The 24,241-nt window shown below is 31.7% G+C and overlaps 2 protein-coding genes across 2 annotated transcripts; both read left to right on the top strand.

Annotated features, from left to right (window-relative positions):
• The first annotated feature begins 8,629 nt into the window (after positions 1 to 8,629).
• LOC106779346 (subtilisin-like protease SBT4.14) lies at positions 8,630 to 12,565 on the top strand. Its single transcript, XM_014667439.2, has 11 exons — positions 8,630 to 8,734; positions 8,888 to 8,979; positions 9,085 to 9,182; positions 9,277 to 9,420; positions 9,527 to 9,632; positions 9,823 to 10,336; positions 10,554 to 10,651; positions 10,728 to 10,952; positions 11,093 to 11,201; positions 11,477 to 11,690; positions 11,916 to 12,565. Exons 1-11 carry the CDS (start codon positions 8,633 to 8,635, stop codon positions 12,446 to 12,448), a joined length of 2,235 nt encoding a protein of 744 aa, XP_014522925.1. The 5' UTR covers positions 8,630 to 8,632; the 3' UTR covers positions 12,449 to 12,565.
• Positions 12,566 to 17,483: 4,918 nt separating this feature from the next.
• Positions 17,484 to 20,281, top strand: LOC106779343 (putative receptor protein kinase ZmPK1). Its single transcript, XM_014667435.2, has 2 exons — positions 17,484 to 18,054; positions 18,198 to 20,281. Exons 1-2 carry the CDS (start codon positions 17,522 to 17,524, stop codon positions 20,128 to 20,130), a joined length of 2,466 nt encoding a protein of 821 aa, XP_014522921.2. The 5' UTR covers positions 17,484 to 17,521; the 3' UTR covers positions 20,131 to 20,281.
• Positions 20,282 to 24,241: the final 3,960 nt, after the last annotated feature.

Raw genomic sequence — 24,241 nt, 5'->3', positions numbered from 1 at the left:
ACGTTGATGGCATCTACCTTCTGTCGCTTTGCCAAAATATTCAAAATTAATATAAATTTCTTTTTTTTCTCAATATTTCATCATTTCATTTCCCTCCTAAATTTCTTTTCTAATCTCTTAAATCAGATTTAAATTTTAATTAAACTTGTTGATAATTTATAAAAATTAGGTCGGTTTAGTGCTGGTGACAACAAGTGGAAGTTAGTATGTTGGTATTATTATTATATATTTATTATATATTTATTTATGTTTATATATTATAGAATTATTATTAATCTAAGAAAGCGTTGCAGAGAGAAACACGATGTAGCCACTTGTTCTACGCATGTTGTCATGATGTGGACGGCGTGTTTCGTCTCCCATGCATTATTTAAAAATAATAATAATAATAATAATATTACGAAATGAATGTAAAAAATTAGGTGTGTTAAAATATTGTTTATATTTATTAAAATTTTAGTCGAAAAAAATATTTATATATTATTATGTTTTTGTTATATAAATTATGTAATAAAAAATAATATTTTGTATGCTTGGAGGAATGAATGGTAGTTTGTTTGTCCTTTTGGCAACGAAGTAGTTTGGATTTTGGAAAACTGAAGAACAACAAAAAAAGAATTAAAAAATGAATGGGTCCGGAAATGCTGAATTTATAGATACTATAAACTAATAAATAGTTTTTTTAAGAAAAAATAATTCAAACGTGTGTGAGTTATTTTATAAAAAGAAGTCAATATAAGCACAACAGTTTTATTTTTGTATTATTTCATTATACTCTTCTTTTTTAAATATTCGTAGTTTAATATTGATTGAAAATATAATAAAAAATGGAATATGGGAGAAGAAATGAGAAATTTAGAAAAATGATCAACCTTTTTTTTTTCTTTGAAAAGTGGTTAATAAAATATGAGATTGCGTAAATTAAGGGAAATAATGAAAAAAAAAAATAAAGGAAAGGAGAAGAAAAATTTAAGAGTGAGACATGAAAAGAATCTTTTTAATGACTCCTTGTGTTAAAAATAAAATTTCATTTCATTTTTGAAAGAAAAAAGTTTATATCTACTATTATTGACATTCGTGTTTGAAAAATAATAAATAAATAAATAATACATTATTTCAATGAAGCATGTGATTTGTTTGATCTAATCGTGTTGGATATGGTTTTTCTATGTTTAGATCATGTGATCACATAATAGCTATTGACTATGTCATTCTGACATTTTATCGTGAAACTGAAATAAAGTCGATGCGATCAACTAAATCAAATATTTCTTTATGCACTCTATACTTTTCCTTCCACACCTGCTGCTGTATATTTCAGAATTACTTTTCCACCCCGTGATTTCTTCTTCCACCTCCACGAAAGTACGGAAATGTCTAAAATATCCTTCCTGTGAAATTTCGAAATATGTTTCAAACTATACCATATAAAATGTTTTTTCAAATCCATATTTATATTCTAAATTATACTATCTACGTAATTTAAAATATATTTTCAATTTTTTTTAAGTGATACTTATTTGAATAATAATTTTAAATTTAGATAATATTTTTAAAATTGAATTCATATTTATCTGAGTCTTTTATCAATTTTCTTTTCTGGATAAAAGTATGGCAGGAATAATTAACTTTGAATGTGAATGTGAGACATTTCTTAGTTTAATAGGATTTTTCATTCTGAGATAACAAATAAATAGATGGATATTGTTTGAACTGGTATAAATTTTGACAATTTTTTTTTGTATTAATTAAGTATATGAATATAATAATATTTATTTTTGTAAATTAAATTTGAAAACATGAGTATATATACATATGACTCTATGTGGTTTCTTGTCATCTTCTTCTTGTTTCAAATTATTAAAAACATCTTTAATTTCATAACTTATTTCTAAAATAAGCACTTAATTTTTTTATAATATTTAACCTTTAATATTTTTATTTAATATTGATATTAATTATAATTTATTTTTTATTTGATATCGAAAAAATGAAATATATATATATATATATATATATATATATATATATTCATTGAATATTTGATAATATCATATTTTATTATTATTTTTTTAATTTAAAAAACATGTAATTAACACTTGAGACAGTAAAAAATGACTACAAATATATCCATTATTAGATATAAAAATAAGAACAATTTTTACTAAATGAGATAATAAAACCCGCAACTATATCTTCTCATCCCTGTACATGTCTCCATTTTTAATAAGTTGAAATAATTAATTACTATTTTTTCTAAATTTGGTCGTATTAGTTACGTTAATTAGCATATGATTAAAGTTTTTCTCCATCCACATCTCTATTTGGGTTTTAGTATTTATGTTTTAGTTCATTTTAAAGTTTTTGATCAAAGCTGTATTTATTTTATGTTAGAGTCAATATATTTTGTTAATTTTAAATTATCAAAATATATTGTTTTAAATTAAAGTAATAGTCAGATTTGTGATTATTTTATCTGCTCTGGCATCTCATGCTAATGAGACATATAATACGTATCCAATACAAATTTGTAATATCTGATTTTTAATGTAAAATATTTAGAACATTTATGATAATTATTAATGGGTTTGATTTTTGTATAATCTTGTAAGTTGTATAGTTCTCTTTTAGTTTAAGCTGAACGATTCATTGAAGTCTAAGCATAATTAGGTAAAATCATTAATGTAATATACAAAATATAATTTAAGAGTGATAAAAACACATTTATAAATAAAAATGATTTAATCATTTCTGACGTCTCTATTTTTCATAATCATCTCAAATAAGTCCTTATATTTTAATTGATCTTAATTAGGTTCTTTTTTGTAAAAAAAAAATGACTTAATTTGGACATTGTTGTTAGGTGGACTGGACGGTGTTAAAAACTTTGTGTTGTGGTTTGTTGACTAAGCAACTTTTAATTACGTGACAGAGTTTGGTCGCCTTAAATGGGATTTTTTTTTTAAAATTTACAGTTTTAAATAAGTTAGTGGTCGGCCTAGTGGTCAGTTTAGTGGTTGGTCACTCGGCCTAGTGGGTGGTCGGCCTGGTGGTATCAGGGAACCATACGATACATAAAGAATTCTTCAAAAACCTATCGAAAGATTAAATCAGTTCTCATTATTTAAGCTTTAAAGAATCATTTTTGTATCGTACACTCTCCTGACACCACCAGGCTGACCACCCACCAGGCCGATCGACTACCAGACCGAGTGACCGACCACGTCTAAATTGTTTTCCATTCCTACTTAAAATAAATTCACTTAATGAGGCCTCACTCTGCAAGTGTTTATTAATTGCTAACTCAGTATGTCACCAAGCAACAAATTTAACACCTTCCACAGCAATTAACGACAACGTCATAATTGACTCGATTTTACATAAAGAGGGACCTAATTAGAACAAATAAAAATACGAAGACCTATTTAAAACAAATCTACACAAATAGGTACCTCCGAAATGATTAAACCTATAAAAATTGATGAACACGTACTATTTATAATGTGATGGAGGTTAGTTGAAATATGACTTTGCATAAGATTTTTAATCTTTCTCTTTTTTTTTTTTTCCAATAGGCCAAGTTGCATTACAAATTTTACGAAACACAACTTAAATAAACAGAAAACTATTTAAAACTAATATATATATATATATATATATATATATATATATATATATCATTTAATCAAATATCTACATTAAAATAAATAAATGAATGGTAAAAGAAAATAAAAATTAAAGGCTCTATAATTTAATAATTAGAAAATTACGAATGTCACATTTAGCGAAAATAATTTTTCAAAAATTAAAGTTACTTTTCGTAAATATATTTTAAATAAAAAATAGTAAAAATAAAATATTAATCAACAATAAAACATTAACATTAATTAATAATTTAAAAATTGGAATGTGGCATTGAGACTAATAATTGAAACATGAAACATACATTAATAAGTGGTTAAACCCTTTTCACGGTCCTATTTATGTTAGTTTTTCCGAGTTAGATTTCTATATTAATTTTTCTCCCAATGAGTCTTTAAATCGTGAAAATTTGATCCAATTGGATCTTTGTCGTTAAATTGGCTTATTAGGGTTAAATTTTTTATGAGTTGGGATGCTGACATGTTTAGTTTGATATACATGACATCGACAGAACTTCATACATAGAATTGTATATTATTTAACATTTTAAAATTAGGGATTTCTGAATGGTTTTAAAACGTGTTATATGCAGATGGTGTAAACATAAGGATTTAGGGATTTAAGGTTCATTGTTCAAAATGGTTGGAAAGCACTTGAGTCTCGCAAGACAGAAGTGGGAAAGCGCAAGACGCAACAATGTCTATGGGGCATTCATGTTCGTCTTCCACTTGTAATGAGTGTCGAAAGCAATTCTGCTTTATCAGCTATCACAGAGATGGAGGGTGGAATAGGAAGGACGCATCACTAATTTGCCATTGTAGAGAGGACTGTGTTGAGGACTGTGAAAACCAGCAAGAATCGAGGCCAACAACTCTGGAGTTGCCCTAAGTATAAGGTTGGAAGTAAAAATGTTGGATGCAACTACTTCGGATGGTGCAATGATGGTAGATTTGACGAAAGTGTTAGTTGTGAGCTGTTAAAAGGAAAGGATGAGAGGTTGTTGAAGAGTGAACAAAATGAAAGTCATAAGAAGATGATAGTTGATCTGGAGAAAGTTGTGATGGGTCTTCAATGACGACGAAAGGGGAAATAACCAGTGAAACCTAAAAAAACCCCAGAATCACGATTGTTCAGTGGAGATTGAAGGTTTGATGGTTTGTGATGATTTGAACAATGAAAAAGAGAAAATAAACGGTGAAGGAGGATTTAACCGATGGAAATGACTGTCTGAATGATGGAGTATACCAATCAAAAGGATGACGCGAAGGAGTTTGGGCAAACTCACGAAATAATGTTTGGATTCGGTGAATGGAAGGAAGTTTGATGCGAGGAGAATAAAGAATAAAGGAGAATTGACTAGGGTTTATTGAAGTGAAGATGAATTCACGCAAGATATGTCTTGCGAGGTAGCAAGAAATGAGAGATCTCTCCCTCTCTGATGTAGCTTTTGAAGCAAGATTCTGAAGGACAAATTGGGAAATGAAAGATAGAGAGGTGAATGGAAGGTGGCTAGAGGAGATCCTTGGATTCTCTAGCCTTAACTTTTAAGGAGAATAGCCTTTGGAGTTCTCTTTATATAAAACATAATTCTCATAAATCTCAAAAGTAATCTTACAAAAGGTGCTAGCATGCTTTTACAAGAAAGAAAATCACATGCTTAACACATTTTACATATGTTTTATACAAAGATAAAAAATACTAAAATAGATACTTGGACTTGACCCAATTCATCAATTATTATTTAACATATGAGAAAATAAGATGAGATATATTATATTGATTTTATAATATTTAAGCTTGTAGAGAGACAATGTTATTTTTATTATTGCGTATGAAAAACTAATGAAGGATGAGAATTTTAAGAACTTATATGGTTAATTCAACCTTTGTCTTTTGTTTATAAAGAAAATTTTGTTTTTAGTTGTATATGGAAAGACATTTTAGGTTAAAGGTATTCTTTAAGTCAAATTATGTCAAAATAACACTTACTATCGATTGTTGGACGTCAATTCATAATTTGAACTATCTGACACACATTGTACATTTCATAGACAATTACTGGGGTATAAAAAAGATAAGCAGTTTTTCAGTCATACCTAATCATAAAGATAATAGGAAATTTTAAGAGAATGAAGAGTTAGGAATGTGTCAACTCAAAGTTGATAATACATCTTATGGTTAGGGCTGGGCAAAAATAATTGATCTGTACTGTACTGCAGTTAACTGTACTATATTATATAAAAATAACTGATCCACTTTTACTAACAGTTCAGTATACTATTTTATGGTTCAATTTTTAAAAACTGAACTTATAATAGTTACAGTTCAGTTAACTGTGACAACTGTATCTACTCTAACATTTTAGTTACAGTTCAACTGTTTTGTCTTATAAAAAAACTTTATTTAATAATAAAATATTAACAAAAAAATTGTTCACATAAAAAATCAATAATTAATTTTTTAAGACAATTTTTTTATCACAAAATTTATATTTTTTATCAATAAAAATAAAAAATGTAATTTATATTTTTATATTTTTTAAGTTATATATATAAATATATATTATATATATAAATATATATATTTATATATATACACGTTCGTTATATATATACACGTTCGTTATGGTTGTTACATATTAAAGAAAGAATGAAGAATATTGGTGAATTAGTAATTGATGGACTATATTTTTATATGAGGTGTTGTGCTTATATATTAAACTTAGTTGTGAGTGATGACTTAAAAGAGTTGCATAATTCAATAATAACTATTAGAAATGTTGTCAAATTTGTGAGGATTTCACCTCAAAGTGTAAAGTTTTAAAAAATTGATTGCAAAAAGCTATTTTGTCTTGATGTTCTTACAAGGTGGAATTCTACATATATGATGTTAGATGCAACAAAAAAATTTCAAGTTTTGCATTTGATACTATGATTATTGTTCTGGTAAAAAAACTAAGAGCCTTAAACCGAAGACAAAAAATACAATGAACTCTTTTAATTCAAAGTAATAATGACTATGGCCAAAACAATTATGCCCCTTGGTTGTGGGAGTTAAAATTTTATTTATAAGTAAATAAGTTACAAAAATAATAACAAAATACAGAAATAATAATCAGATATCTAATATCCTATACTGATTAATAAATATTAAACTAGTCAATGAGAATAAATATTAACTTTTCACATATTGAAAGTAGACGAGTTCAATGAGAATAGTAATCATGTGATCCATTTTTTTCAAGTTAAGTTCAAACATGATGGTACAATACAACTATCATGCATGATATATAAATGTGACAAGTTGTAAGCATATTTTATTAAGTTACTTGGATGCTTTAGTTCTTAAATCCTATTTGGAATACTGTCTTAATTTTTAATCTCTAATAAAATATTTTTTCTGCAGGATAATCTATATTAGAATAGAAATGTAGGTAACAACTCTTTCAAGCCAACTACATTACTTAAAGGGTGATGTTCTATTCAAATTGTAACCATTAACATGATAAAGGATTTGGACTCACAAGCTACAGGTTACAAGATAAAATAAAATAGCTATGACACTACAACTTTGATGTTGAAGGAAAATGTCTCAAAAACTATTTAAATTTTTAATATAAAATATTGTAATGATGAATATACTTATGTGAAATATTAAATTTTAAAAATTCGATCATTACACATATTTAAATTATAATTAAAATTAAATTTGAATAAAGTAAATGTATTTAACTATAATAATAATTATCACATATTAAATGGTTGTATTTTATTGTATTTTAAAATATTAAATTTGAATTGTATTATATTGATCAGATTGATTGGAATCAACTCAGGCCAACCCTACATTAACTCTAATAAAAACATTCCAAAATCACTATAGAAGCATAAGAAAGTGAAAAATAAGTCTTTCTTGTTCCGTTTAAACTTTTTAAAAATAATATCTCTAAAAAGATATTAAAGAAATTATCATATGCTCCGAGAGTTGCTTTTAGATGTTCTTGTTCAAATTTATTTAAACTTTGGAAAAAATAATAAATTTCATTCTAAAAAAATCATTTATAGGAATTAATAATTTGATAATTTCTATAAATCATTTATTTAATAAGATTTATTGAAACTATTGTATCATCTATTATTAAATTAGAATCTTACAATTTGATTTGAACTTATTTTCTAATAAAGAATAGTAAAAATGTACCAATAAACAAGATCATGAATTAATTCATCCATGGAAATCAATGTAAATTCTTAAACATGGTTGTTCTACAAGGTAATGTATAAGAAAAAGCTAAGAGGGACACTGCCAATTGTTTAACATCAACTTGTGTGATTCATTTAGGTTAAACTTCAAGCTATGCTAATGAAAAACAAATAATATTTTCCAAATGGCTAACTCTCTTGCATTGGAATTCAAGGAATAAAGGGTTCTTAATGCAAATGATTATCTTCTTTAAGCAATGTCTCTACTACACTTAACAGTGACATGCAAAATCAAACTTCTCAAACTCTTCAATTTCTCATTATCTGTTGATTTTGAACCCCTAAGGCAAAAAAACTGAGATTTCAGCATTAGTCCTCAGCTGAACATTTCATCATTGGCCTAATTTATGACCTCCCAGCTAGAGTTTCAAAGCTAAAATAAGTGTCCATGTTAGATAAAATTAGTGAAAGGAGTCAAAGATAAAAACATGATGGGAAATTAATCTTCATTAACACTGCTATATGATAAGACCAACAAAGATGACGAAAATGAGAATGTTAGTGGAAGTTTATCCTGAAGAAGCAATGTGATGTTGACTGTAGTCAAAGGTGGAATCAGAAATTCTGTAATCTCACTTGCAAGTTTCCCCCACCAAAAACCTTGATTAATAATTGGAAGAAGCAAAACTAGTTGAAACCTGCTTCTGTATTCTTTCTTTTCTACAGTATATAAGCTTCTTGGAAGTTGTACACTGTTTATCCGTTTGTTAATGAATTATAAGCCTAAGATGTCACTATGTTCATGCAGAAACTTCCCAACTCCTTTTCTTTGGTTTCCATTGTTGCTGGTTCTGCTGACCAATGCTTCAGCTGATGGTGTCAAACAAAAGGCAATCAATTTATTCTCCTCAATCATTCTTTATGTCTGTATACATTCATCCTATTTTAATTTAATTTTGGATTAAACATGTTTTTAATTTATTAGATGCGAAATTGAAATTCATTCATATTCTAAACTTTTGATACATTTGAGATGTATGCAGAACTTTTACATTGTTTTCCTGGGAGATCTTGCTGGGAGTAGAGACATAGCTCTAGACACCCATTTAAATATTCTCTCTACTGTTAAAGGAAGGTGGCCTAATATAATCATGAACATTTTCTTATGCTTTACTCTTCAAGCATAAGACACAAAAAAGTGACTGTGTAACTCTTGTTTTGAACTGTGTTTACTTAGCAGCATCCTTGAAGCCAAAGAATCCATGGTATACAGCTACACAAAGAGCTTTAATGCATTTGCTGCTAAATTATCCAAGGATGAAGCTAAGAACTTATCTGGCATGTGGTCAATTTTCTCTAGTTCATTCATGTTATTTGTAACTTAGTGAGTACTTTTACTCATTTTTTTTACTTTCTTGTTTGCTATATTTAGCCATGGATGAAGTAGTTTCTGTTATTCCAAATCAGTACCGCAAGCTACACACAACAAGATCATGGGACTTCATAGGATTACCTTTGACTGCTAAGAGAAAACTGAAATCAGAAAGTGACATAATTGTGGCTCTTTTGGATACAGGTCCATTTACAATATTTCATCCTTGTTCTTGATATCACACACACAGACACATAGTGAAACTTACGTTGTTTAACTGACATTGTGTCTCTTCATATTGACGAGGTAGGGGTCACTCCTCAGCTTCAAAGCTTCAAGGACGATGGATTTGGCCCTCCACCTGCTAAATGGAAAGGAACTTGTGATAAATATGCAAATTTTTCAGGCTGCAATAAGTAACATCCCTATTCTTCTGTACATTTTTGTCACTGTTTTTTGAATCTGTGATCATGTTTTAGTTAAATTTTACGTGTACTTATCTGAAAGTAATTTACTTGAAACTATTGATATAAGTGGACAGAGAAAAAGATTAAAAAATAACTAGTTGAATTAAATATTACTATTCTGTCCATGGAATACTTGAAGCAAGCTGATAGGAGCCAGATATTTCAAGATTGGTGGAAGGCCTGATCCATCTGACATATTATCCCCCATAGATGTGGTTGGTCATGGAACTCATACTGCATCAACAGCAGCAGGAACTGTTGTCCCAGATGCAAGTCTTTTTGGCATAGCCAAAGGCACAGCTCGTGGTGCTGTGCCATCAGCCAGATTGGCAGTTTACAAAGTCTGCTGGGCGAGTGATGATTGTGCAGACATGGACATACTTGCAGCATTTGAAGCTGCTATACATGATGGTGTTGATGTCATATCCATTTCCATTGGTGGAGGGAATCCAAATTATGTGCAGGACTCTATAGGAATTGGATCATTTCATGCCATGAGGAAAGGCATAGTCACTGTGGCCTCAGCTGGAAATGATGGACCATTCATGGCAACTGTCACAAATACTGCACCATGGATTGTAACAGTGGCTGCTAGTGCCATTGATAGGGATTTCAGGAGCACTATTCAGTTGGGAAATGGAAAGAATTTTTCTGTAAGTTCTTACTTTGACACTCACATATGTTCTTCTACATAACCACAGCAACTTTACCAATTAACCAATTTTTAATTGCACATACAACTATAATCAAGTTTGAAAAATTTCTGTGATTATGATAGACTTCAAGTTGAGTCATGATGCATGTAACTCAGTATTTAAGGTGAGTCTACATTGTTATAAGTTGCAAGCATCCAACTGTGTGAAAATGCAGGGGGGAGGGCTGACCACCTTCAATCCAAAACAAAAACAGTACCCCCTTGTCAATGGGACTGATGCAGCCAGAAACTCTGGAAGCAAGGAAAATGCTAGGTATTCTTTTTTGTTTCTTTGACAGCACATACTTAAGCTTTCCATATTAACAAAGAACAATTAAATGCATTGACAGGTTCTGCTATGAAGACTCCTTGGATCCAACTAAGGTGAAAGGAAAACTTGTATACTGTAGTTTAAGTGGCTGGGGCAGTGAATCTGTTGTGAAAGGAATTGGTGGCATTGGTACTATAATGGAAAGTGACCAAGCTTTTGAAATTGCCCAAATATTCATGGCTCCAGCTACCATAGTGAATAGTAGCATAGGTCAAATTATTATCAATTATACACACTCCACAAGGTATGATAAGAATTGCTCTCTCCATATTTGGTTACTTATTTGTGTTTCCCTAACAAGCTTATCATAAATGAATCTTTGTTACAACACTCTTCTACTTAATTATCTCTAGATAACTTATATTAATTTCTTGTTAAACTAAGATCACCATCAGCAGTAATACATAAGACCCACGAAGTAAAGATTCCAGCTCCATTTACTGCTTCATTTTCATCTAGAGGTCCAAATCCAGCATCTAAACATATTCTCAAGGTACCAGAGGCTGCAAAGCAATCATAATGCTATCTGTTTGTATATTGACCATTTAGCTACTATTTGAGGAACTGAGTAAATTTTATAATCTAATCGGATAAGGTACTTTGACACCAGAATTTTTTTTACACCCATTTAGCACTATTCCTCATTACTCTCTTTTTTCTTTAGAAATACAAAAGTTAACTATTATTAAGACCATTTCACTCCTACAAAGGTTGTAAGGTGGTAATGAAATGGTGTCAAATAACCTTTTTTTTTTCTATTTGGTGCAGCCAGATGTTACTGCTCCTGGCCTTAACATCTTAGCATCTTATACACCTATGAGGTCAATTACTGGAGAGAAAGGAGATACCCAGTTTTCAGAATTTACACTTATGTCTGGAACTTCTATGGCATGCCCTCATGTTTCTGGTGTAGCAGCATATGTGAAATCTTTTCACCCCAATTGGTCTCCTGCTGCAATAAGATCAGCCATTATTACCACAGGTGAGAGTCAAAGCCTATTTCCACTTTTGCTGGTTGATGCAAAATCTGAAGCCTTTTGTGTCTCATGCTTATAGAGTAATTAGTGCAAAAAACTTTCATAAAAGTTGTACCTACCAACTACAGTTTCTGATTGGTTAATCTTGATGACACTGACACTAGCAGGGATTAAACACTATGTTTTAAGAAGGCTTGACTTGTGACTTCTCTATGTACTTCTTTGTTCAGCTAAACCTATGAGCCAGAGAATTAACAAGGAGGCAGAATTTGCCTATGGTGGTGGTCAAGTGAACCCTACAAGAGCTGTGAACCCTGGTTTAGTCTATGAGATGGATGACTTTGCATATGTTCAGTTTTTATGCCATGAGGGCTATAATGGTTCCACTCTATCAGTGCTAGTTGGCTCTCCTGTGAACTGCACCTCTTTGCTTCCAGGACTTGGCCATGATGCTCTCAACTATCCTAGCATGCAACTAAGTGTGGAAAACAACTCAGGCACAACAGTAGGAGTTTTCAGGAGAAGAGTGACCAATGTTGGTCCTGCTCCAACCATCTTCAATGCCACCATCAAATCTCCCAAAGGAGTGGAAATCACAGTGAAACCTGCAAGCCTCATTTTCTCTCATACTTTGCAGAAGAAGAGCTTCAAGGTAGTGGTGAAAGCAAAATCTATGGCAAGCATGAAAATAGTATCAGGTTCTCTTATTTGGAGAAGCACACGTTACATTGTTAGGAGCCCTATTGTTATCTATAGTCCATAAGGTTAGTAGCATTCATTGCCTGTGTTCTTGTGCTCAATGTTGATATTCTTGTTTATAAATCTTCACTTATTTCTTACATTTTAAAATAAAGAATATGAAATGAAATATTAATATGTATTTATGAAAGTCATGACTTTTTAATTTAAAAACAAAAATATTTTTTATTTCCTTTTTCTAAAAAACTTAAAAGTCACGTTGACTTGTGAACTTAAATATTCTCCACTAGTCTTTTGGGTTGAACTTTCTTTTATGCTTACATCCTATATTGAGAAATTGGTCCCACTAAAAAAAGACAATAGTTAGAATCATTTTATTTATTTTGTATTTCTTTATTAAGAATTAATTATATATTTTTATTAATTGAAAGCCATGTAAAAAAATATATTAGATTCGTGATAAAAGTATATCGATAAGTATGTTTAATAATAAAATAATCTAATTTTTAATTATGTAATTTTTGTTTTAATTAAGTGATGGAAAGTGAAAGAGTGTAAAAAGAAATAAAGAATGAGAAATAAGGTACAATGTTACTATGTTTGTAAGACAATGAAAAGATAAAACACATTCATGTATGTTAGGAGGACTCATTCAATCACAAGTGTAATATATAATTATTATTTTTACTATTCTCTCAAAAATCTTGTGCACTTAATCACAAATAGTTGCAATTGATAACTAACTTAGAGAGGACTTTTTTCATAAATTGTATTGATACTTGAATAATTAAAACTATGTAAAAAATAAATAATATTTTTTTAGAGATTTTTATCAAACTATTGAAATGCACGATAAATTTAAAATGATATGGTATGTTTATAAACTTCATCAAACGTTACTCTTATGCACATTATTACTTGTTTTTTTTTTCTAATTTAATTAATCACACCCTAATTCTAATTTTTTTCTTATTAATTGTCAATTATGAAAACTTGCTTTCACAAAAATTTAAGACAATAATGAGTCAAACTCAATTTTAAATAGAAGCTTGATAGGTTTTTTTGTTTTAGTTTTAAATTATAAAAGATATCTTCTAATACTCAATAAATTAAAAATCGATCAATGGTTTATCAAACCAATAAACATTAATTAGGCATTGAATGGAAAAACATATATATAAATACGTATAACACAAATTAAACCAGAGTTTAATTAATTATATATTTCAACTCCAATAAAAAAGAGTATAAAAAGAAAATATGTTCAATAAAAGTAGACGAAGATTTAATTATGAGAATGATGGTCTTCAAATATCATTCTTAGAATGTTTTTACTTAATAAAGAAAGAATAGATCGATTTGAGAGAATTTGAGAATAAATTATATATTTTTTTTTTAAAAAAGAATTGAAGATGATTGGAAGTATATTTAGAAATAAGGTTTCTGAAAGTTTGAATAGGATTATAAATAAGTAAAATATTTTAATGAATAGAAAATGAAGATTACTAATTTATTATAATGTTTATAAATAACATATTTATTGGTAAAAAAAGTATTTGAATTAGAAAAAAAAAATAAAAACTAATAAAACAATTGAAATAATATTTTATTTAAGTGTAATTTTTTGTTTGAAATATAATTTTTTAATGTTAATATTATTAATTTATTTTATTATTTATGTTTATTATCATTTGAATGATATTATTAATAATAAAATAAAAAATATGGAATCGAATACATTTTTCATGAATTCCATTACAGCAATTTTATATCTTGTGAAAGTTGAAATTGTTAAAATTATTGAAGGGCAAAATTGAGATTTAAGTTAAAATCACTCTAAATCTCTGCATATAACCCTTGATTAAAAGAAAGTGTTATTCTATAAATAATCGGAAATCATCATCCAAATACTTTGAAACGAACAAAATTTTAAAAGGATGATGATATTTTGATAACATTTTTTGACAATATTTTTTATAACGGAACACGTGTTATTATATTGATTTATTTAAATTTATGTTTAAAAAGTAATTAAAACAGACTAATCACAAGATGTTACATATGCGTTGTAAAAAAATTATTAACAAAATGTTGTTAAAAACACTTTTTCATAATCTTTCATTATGGCACATTCACCCAGATGCAAGAAAATAGCTCTATATTCAAGTGGCCTAAACTTGAGTTAAATGACTCTCACTGCAATCACTAGGACCTAAAGAAACAAACTAAAAAAATGAGATATTTTTGTTTAGTAATAAAACAATTTGTTAAATTGTACAATAAGAGATCATGAGACATATGCATAACACATAAAAGATGACAATAAACTAATGAATATTGGCTACTATTTCAAATTGAACTAATGAAGTCATTTTCAAGAACAAAACAATAAGTCAAGTAGTAGAATCCTAGATGAGAAGTCAGAGACAGAAAATATGCGGATATAAATCAAAATTGATTAGTAAGTAAACAAAGATAATTACAACTGTCAAGATGGACCATTCGATCCGGTCTATCATGAGTTAGTCATTTAGTGGATCAATCTAACTCGGCTCATTTATTAGCAAGTTAGAAAAATTTAAACCCGACTCGACCCATCACGGATTGGTTAACTTACTCGCTTACTTAATTACAACTTTTTTAAATAAAGAAAATTATAAACTTTTTATAATTTAAATCTAAACAAATTTCACCTCCAAATTTCATTGGGTGTTTAATTAATTTTGAAAATAGAGAATTTAAATAATTTTTTCACACAAAAAAAATAACAAATATTTTTTTATAAAATTAAAATTAAATTTTAATAAAATAAAATTAGGTAGGTGGGTTCGTGGCCCAACCCGACCCACCACGGATTCAACCTGCATGAGCCGAGTTTAAATGAGTCGGGTTATCTGACTCACATAAAAAAATACAATTTTTTCAAACCCAACCTGACTTGAATCCATGATAAGCTGAGTTGACCCACGGATTATGACCTATTTTGACATCTCTAAAGATCATTAACCATTATCTTTCTACACAAAATTGTGATTTAATGAAAAATGTTAATAACTCATTAAATATCATTTTTAGTACTAATTCAAATTAACACTCAGTCCTAATAATTTAATTAAAATTTATTCTCAAGTATAATTTTACAATTAATTTAATAGAGATATATTGATACAAAAATATTTTTGAAGACCATTTTAAAGTAAAAACTTTACTTGAACCTTATGCCGATCTAATGGTCTTTTAGGTTAAGAAGAATGTTAACATATTCATCAAATCATATTAAATTGTAATTTTCGTTTTGTTAATCGTTTGATCGAATTAAAATTTTGACAAATGTTTGCAACATATAATTTTTTATTTTGATAGTTAGGATTTTTAATTAAAAATTTGTGTTTATAAAAATCAATATTAATTACTTTATTTTAGATTTATCTTTAGAAGAGACATGAAAAATGATGAACCTTTTACTTTCTCTTAATTTTTGTTATGAACCTTCAAAAACTAAAAAGACAATAGCCAAATATTTGAATTTAACCACAAAGAGCATAACTTCATTGAATACCAGTAAAGTGAATAAGAAAAATAGTATAATAGTTTATTGAACACAAGATTCTTAAGAATAAGAAATTTTTCAAACATATAATTTACCTGTAAATTATAAAATTGGGGATAATTAACTTAAAATTTACAAATTAAAGGTAAATCGTCATGAGTCCCGATGACTTCCCAATTAAAATCGTTATAAGTCCTAACTAATTATTTATAAAATTTTGAAAAAGTGAAGTCATCATGACTCATAACAATTTATTTGTAAATATATTAAACAAAATTTGTAATATTAATTAAGTGAAGAACAAGCAAGTGAAGAATTGAACAAAATTCTTGAGTAGAGTTGAGAAGTCAATAAAATTGTTAAGTAACAAAGAGAACTCGATAAGTTTGTGGAGTAAGAAAGAGAACTTGGCAAGTTTATTGAGTAGTATGGAGATGTAGGCAAGACAATCGAGTAAGTTGGAAAAGTTGATAAGATATGTAAATATCTCAAATAAGAAGGTGAAGCATATGAATAACTCGGCAAGACAAACGACTAACATGAACTTTTGACATGATTGTCAAATAGTCGATGAATTCACCAAGACAGTCGAGTAATATGGTGAATGTGACAAAACAACTCAATAAATTGGATAGAGTAACCAGACAACTAGATAGTCCACGAAAGTACTTGGATAACTCACGTAATTCAAAGGAGTACGCAGAAAACTCTATGAAGAGCTCGACGTACAACTTGGTGCAAAGCTTGGTGAAGAACTAACATAAAAAAAGTTTGACAAGTTCAACTTAACAATGAAAATCGTTACAAGTAAAGACGATTTTAGTACAATTAAAAGTTATCACTAATCCTAATAACCTTTCATCAACATATTATTATAATAAGTTGTGACACTTCACCTTTTTTAAATTTTATAAAAAAGGTAGTCTCACTCAACAACTTCAATTTAGAAGTATCAGGACTCCATATAACTTACTCTTAAATTATAAATTTTAAGTTAATTATTCCATTTGTAATTTATGATATAAACTACCCATTTTTTTTTCTTAAGAATAATATACTCCAATATCAAGAGTATCTTTAAAAAAAGACTTCCTTGTATGTGTTTATTTTTCTTCAGAGTTGAAATAGAAGTGTGAAAGAGTGAGTTCATCCATAAGGTGCATTTCCAGATGCATATGCATAAGGGTACGTAACGTTTGACTTCGTGATTATACAAACTTTCTAATTTCAAATGGCGTGGTGGATATATAAAATACTACAGTCTATGCAGTACTGCTTTACTTTACATTCTTTATCTTTTCCTATAATTGGAAAGTCTGCATTCTTCAAATTTCACACGCTGTCGTACACGGCATTCACTTCCTTTTTTCATTCCAAAGTTATCTGTTTTATCGATCAAACAATAAAATATCAAATTTTTAGATTTGTGTAAACAAGAAATATGAATCTGAAGCGAGAAAAAAGAAGAACGAAAGAACAAACGAAGGTCGTAATCACCCACATGTGTCTTGTCTACATGCAAGGTACGAACTTTCTTTTTCTTTTCCCACACCCAGTTGCTATTTTCACTATATTATATAAGGAAAGATGGCTACTACAAATTCATCGACTAACTTTGCCAAAATCTCCAACAACTTTTTCATGGCTTCCTCTTCATCTTCTTCTTCACCAATCTTCGTGGCCATTCTCCTCCTCCTCTTGTACTTCCACTCTTCGGCGGCGCTCCCCCTCTCCGTGGAGAGACCCGACGAAGACGTGATAATTTCAAAGCCGAAGGGGACGTTCACGGCCGGGTTCAGGAACGTGGGGGAGAACGCGTTCTGCTTCGGCGTGTGGTTCTCGCAGGAGGAGAAGCACGTGGTCTGGATGGCCAACCGCGACGTTCCGGTGAACGGGAAACGCTCCTCGCTTTCCCTCCTCAAGAACGGCAACCTCGTTTTGTCTGACGCCGGACAGTTCGACGTTTGGGACACCAAGACTCGGTCGGAGAAGCCGTTGGAGTTGCATTTGCATGACACTGGAAACCTCGTGCTCCGGGAACAGACCAATAGAAGCTCTGTTTTGTGGGAAAGCTTTAATTTTCCCACTGATACACTCCTCCCTGGCCAGCTTCTCACCAGGTATATTATATGTTACCAATTTTTTTCACACTCTCTCTTTCATTTTACTGAAATTACACGTTGAACTTTTGCATTACACGCTAAAATGCTTTTATGTAATTTAAAATCGATTTGATTCACATTGATAAATAAATTGATGGCAGGTTCACGAATCTTGTCTCTGCTAGAAGTGAGGGCAACTATTCCTCTGGGTTTTACAAGCTCTTCTTCGACAACGACAACGTTTTCCGTCTTCTGTATGAGGGTCGTGAAGTTTCAAGCGTTTACTGGCCGGATCCTTGGCTGGTTAGCAACAACGTTGGGTCGGGTAACGGAAGAACCTCGTACAATAGTAGCAGAGTTGCAGTTCTAGATGACTTCGGCCTATTCAGCGTTTCTGATAAGTATAGTTTAACGACAATTGATTATGGGTTACTCCTTCAACGAAGGTTAACCCTTGACTATGATGGCAATGTTCGTATCTATAGCAGGGAAAATGGTCAAGAAGATTGGTCCATAGCAGGGCAATTTAAATCACAACCTTGTTTCATTCATGGGATCTGTGGACCTAACAGTATATGCAGTCATGATAAAGCAATTGGTAGAAAGTGTGAGTGTGTTGAAGGGTACAGCTGGGTTGATAGCCAAGATTGGTCTTTGGGTTGCACACCAAATTTCAAAACTACCTGTGATAACAAGACAGAATATCGCGTAGTACCCCTCTATGAAGTGGATTTCTATGGATATGACTATGGAACTTCCTTTCAAAATTACACATATAAACAATGTGAGAAACTGTGCTTGGACGTGTGCGAGTGCATGGGCTTTCAGTACAGCTTTGCTGCAGAGAATGGGCTCTTTTGGTGTTACCCAAAGACGCAGTTGCTAAATGGACACCATTCACCCGGTTTCACAGGAAATTTTTTCGTGCGTCTGCCAAAAGAAAGTGCTCAAGAGAACCACCTGCAAAACAATGATGGCTTGGTTTGTCCGAGAAATGCAGAAATACTGCTAGAAAGACCATATGTGAAAGGCAAGGAAAATGGGTCTGTGAAGTTCATGCTTTGGTTTGCAGTTGGCTTAGGAGGGTTTGAGGCGGTGTGCATCTTCATGGTGTGGTGTTTCTTGTTTAGGAGTAGCGACCATTTGGTTAGGGCAGACCAACAAGGGTACGTTCTTGCTGCAGCTACAGGTTTCAGAAGGTACACATACTCTGAACTGAAACAAGCCACAAAGGGTTTCAGTGAAGAGATCGGAAGGGGTGCAGGAGGGACAGTATACAAGGGTGTGTTATCAGATAACCGAGTTGCAGCAATAAAAAAGCTGCACGAATTTGCGGACCAAGGAGAGAGTGAGTTCCTCACTGAAATGAGCATCATTGGAAGGCTCAATCACATGAACTTAATCGGCATGTGGGGGTATTGTGTGGAAGGAAAACACAGGATCCTGGTTTATGAGTACATGGAAAACGGCTCTCTGGCTAATAATCTTCCATCAAATTCACTTGATTGGAAGAAGAGGTACAACATTGCAATGGGAATGGCAAAGGGTTTGGCCTATTTACATGAAGAGTGCTTGGAGTGGATCTTGCACTGTGATATCAAGCCTCAAAACATACTTCTTGACTCTGATTACCAACCCAAGGTGGCTGATTTTGGCTTGTCCAAGCCCTTGAACAGAAACAACCTCAACAACTCAAGCTTCTCTAGAATAAGAGGCACAAGGGGTTACATGGCACCAGAATGGGTTTTCAACTTGCAAATCACTTCCAAGGTTGATGTTTATAGCTATGGAATCGTTGTGTTGGAGATGATAACTGGGAGGAGTCCAATGATTGGTGTCCAAGTCACAGAACCAGGGCAAGAGTCGCATAATGAGAGGTTGGCAACATGGGTGAGGGAGAAAAGAAGGAAAACAGCAGAAGGAACATCTTGGGTGGAACAAATTGTTGACCCCACTTTAGGATCAGATTACAACGTGAAGAAGATGGAGATTTTGGCAACAGTGGCTTTGGAATGTGTAGAGGAAGAGAAAGATGTGAGACCTAGCATGAGTCAAGTCGTTGAAAGACTCCAAAGTCATGAACACGGTTCTTGATTAATCTATTTTTGCACATTTCATTTTCCTAGTTGTTATTTGTCTATTCCTAGCCTCTTGATATTTTCTCCTGTTTAGAGAAAGAGTGTTGATTTCTCTGGTTGAATACTGTAGTTTGATTATTAAGTGTTTATAAATCCATCTTGATCGAAACCCCTATGATTTGAATATAATACCAATAAATAAGAGAATAGGAATAAAGTAACCAAGATAAAAAAATTGCAACGAGTTTTAATGTGTCTGCCATAATTGACAGAGACGTATCAGCCACCATAATTGAATCGTGTTGTAAACGTACTGATGTAAAAGGTGGTGGAGCCTTTCACACTCTAAACTAAGCCATGCAAAGTTTACGGCATGGAACAAGTCTCATCGAAATAATTATTTTATAAGAATGACAAACAGTAAGATGTGTTTTTTCTAAAGAACAAATAGCTTTTTGACAATTTGACCGAGGCGGTGATTGGGTAGAGGTTGATGACTGACTGTAAAATTCTTATACTTAAACCACATTGAAACAACGATGATATTTTATAAGAACTATAGTATTTGAATCATTGAAAAGAACTTCACTATTTGAATTATTGAAAAGTGGACTTAAATTAACAAATTAATCTTTTTAATCACAGACTAGTTTTAAATTCGTGCCTATATACAGGTTGATGTTTATTTCTATGTATTTTTTATGTTAGTAAATATATATTATATTAAAAGATATTTTTTTGCTAAAGGAGAAAACATAATAATATTTTTAAGTTTATGATTAAATTTTGAATAAAATTAACGTGAAAAATTATTCATAAGTTTATAAAGTCAATATATAGAAATGTAAATAGTAAATTTTGTTGGATACTAAACTAATGCATACTGAATTGCAGTAGAATTGTTCATCTGCTTTATTAATGTAATAAGGCTTATATAAGCCATTCACAACAATCAAGAGAAAAATAAGGAACCACGTTTAACAAACCCCTAAAACGTGGAGGACTAATAACTATCCACGTTCCTATAACGTGGAAGGTGGAGGACTAACCAACACTACTAATAAGCAGTAACCGCACTAAAATAAACAGAATTAAAATAATAAACTAAATTACCAACAAAAACAATTTATCCTAACATATCCTCCCCTAAACCTGATTGGGTATAATCAGTTTACGTTAGGAACTTCGCAAACTCCTAATAGCTCTCTCAACTTCACAAATGTATCTAGTTTAAGTGGTTTAGTCATGATATCTGCTACTTGATTAATTGAACCACAATGTACGAGCTTCATAGTGCCATCATTGTTCAGATTACGTAAGAAATGGAATCGGACGTCGATATGCTTACTCCGTCCATGGAAGACAGGATTCCTTGAAAGCTTGATAGTAGAGCTATTGTCACAAAAGATGGTAACCCCTTTGCCATGAGATTCACTAAGCTTATAAAGAATTCTTCTCAACCAAATACCTTGAGTAGCACAATACGCTGCAGCTATATATTCTGCTTCTATAGTTGACAATGTGACCACCGACTGTTTCTTAGAACTCCAGGCTATTGCTCCACCACTCAAAGAGAACACATACCCAGATGTGCTTTTACGGTCCTCTGTGTCACCTGCATAATCACTGTCTGTATAAGCAAGCAGCTCTGCAACACCTTGTCGTTTATAAAGAATCCCAAATTCCAATGTTCCCTTTACGTATCGCATAAGTTCTTTTCACAATTTGCATGTGAAGCTCTGTGGGATCAGCCATGAACCTGCTTGCTAAACAAACTACATACATTATATCAGGTCTTGTAACTGTCAAATACATTAAACATCCAATCATCTGCTTATACTCTGTTGCGTTAACCTTCACTCCATCTTTATCCTTTGTAGGCCTTTCTCCTGGAACCATTGGATTTCTTACAAAATTACAACTCCCCATGCCGAACCTTTCAATCACTTCTCTAGCAAACTTCCTTTGGGAAATATAGATGCCTTCACTACATTGCAAGACTTCTACCCCCAGAAAGTATCTCAACTTGCCTAGATCACTCATATCAAATTCATTCTTCATTGACTCCTTAAAGTGGACCATCATTTTTTCACAATTTCTAGTAAAAACAAGGTCATCCACATATAAACTAACAATCAAAAACTTACCTCCTTCTTCATTTTTAAGGAATAGAGCATGTTCAAAGTCACACTTCTCAAAACCCTCCTTGAGAAAATACCCTTGTATTTTGCTATACCACGCCCTTGGAGCTTGTTTAAGCCCATAAAGTGCTTTCTTGAGTTTGTAGACTTTCTCCTCCTCCCCTATCTTCACAAAACCAGGTGGTTGTTCTACATACACTGTCTCCCTTAATTCTCCATGTAAAAACGCACTTTTCACGTCAAGTTGGTATAAGGGCCAATTCTTTTGAGCTGCAAGTGCTATGATGCTCTGAATGGTGTCCCATTTTGCCACCGGTGCATAAACTTCATTGTAATCAACACCAAATTGTTGTGCGTACCCTTTGGCTACCAACCATGCTTTGTATTTGTCCACCTCACCTTTCTCATTTAGTTTCGTTTTAAAGACCCATTTCACCCCAATCTTTTTCATTCCTTTAGGTGGACTTGTGAGCTCCCATGTTTGATTCTTTTCTATTGCGTCAATCTCTGCCTTCATTGCGATTCTCCATTTGGAATGCCTTACAACTTCATCAAAATCAACTGGATTTTCAATATCCACAAGCATCGCCAAATTTCTTACCTCTGAATAAGCTTCTCCACATATGTAATCTCCACTTTGCATCCAAACAGGAGGTAATCTATTCCGTTCTTGATTCAAAGCACTCTCTTGTTGTTCCACTGGGGTAGGTGAAAGTGTACTACTTGAGCTTGCACTTGAATCTACATCTGGTTCGTTCTCTTCTTCATGAATTAAGTCTTCTTGTGTAGCTTGCTCCTGTTCTTCATCAAGCACGTTGAGGTTACCTTCTTTGACACTCCTTTCCCAATCCCAACTTGCTTCTTCTTCAAAAATCACGTCCTTGTTGATTACTATTTTCTTGGTGATAGGATTATACATGCGATATGCTTTCGATTCTTCGCTTAAACCAAATAATACACATTTCTGACTTTTATCATCAAGTTTGATTCTTTTAGCATCCGGAACATGAACATGTCCGATGCAACCAAAGATCTTGAAGTAATCAACTTTTGGCTTAATCCCACTCCACTTCTCCTCTGGTGTGACTTCTTGAACTGCGATAGTAGGACTCCTATTCAATACATGTGTTGACCAATTGGCTGCTTCTGGCCAGAAAGTTTTTGGAATGGCTTTATCTGAAAGTATGCTTCTCATCAAGTTCAAAATTGTTCTATTACGTCGTTCTGCAACCCTGTTTTGTTGGGGTGTATATGTTGTAGTGAGTTGTCGCTTGATTCCATTCTTTGTGCAGAACTCGTTAAACTCTTGTGAAGTAAATTCTCCACCCCGATCAGTCCGCAAACAACACATTGGTGAACCACTTTCATTTTCCACAAGTTTCTTAAAACTCTTGAATATGGCAAAGGTTTCTGACTTTTCCCTTAAAAAATAAATCCACATCTTACGACTGAAATCATCTATGAAACTGAGAAGGTACCTTTTTCCACTATTAGAGATAGTGGAAATTGGGCCACATAAATCTGCGTGTACCAATTCAAGACGTTGAGAAGCTCTCCAATTACTTTTCTTTGACATTGACTCTCTGCTTTGCTTTCCCACTAGACAATTGGTGCATACCTCTGTAGAAGGTTGAAATTGTGGCAAGCCTTTCACCATTTTTCCAATTTGTAGCATTCTTAGACCTTTGTAACTCAAATGGCCATACCTTCGATGCCATAGATGAGCAAGTTCTTGTGAAGTTGTTTGCAAACAATGTGACAACACAGTAGAAGCAAGGATATAAAACATCCTGTTTGTCGACATGAGAGTGGATATGATGAGACCTCTCTCTCGATCATAAATTCGACATTCTCCATTCTGAATTAAAGTAGCGATGCCCTTCTCTTGTAGTTGCCCAACGCTCAATAAATTACTATGTAACTCAGGAACATAGAACACGTCACTTATTACATGTGTTCTTCCGTGCACTTGAAGTTTGATGTCTC

This window comes from Vigna radiata, unplaced genomic scaffold (assembly GCF_000741045.1).
Source record: "Vigna radiata var. radiata cultivar VC1973A unplaced genomic scaffold, Vradiata_ver6 scaffold_194, whole genome shotgun sequence".
Taxonomy (NCBI): domain Eukaryota; kingdom Viridiplantae; phylum Streptophyta; class Magnoliopsida; order Fabales; family Fabaceae; genus Vigna; species Vigna radiata.
This window is presented reverse-complemented; position numbering and strand designations above follow the sequence as displayed.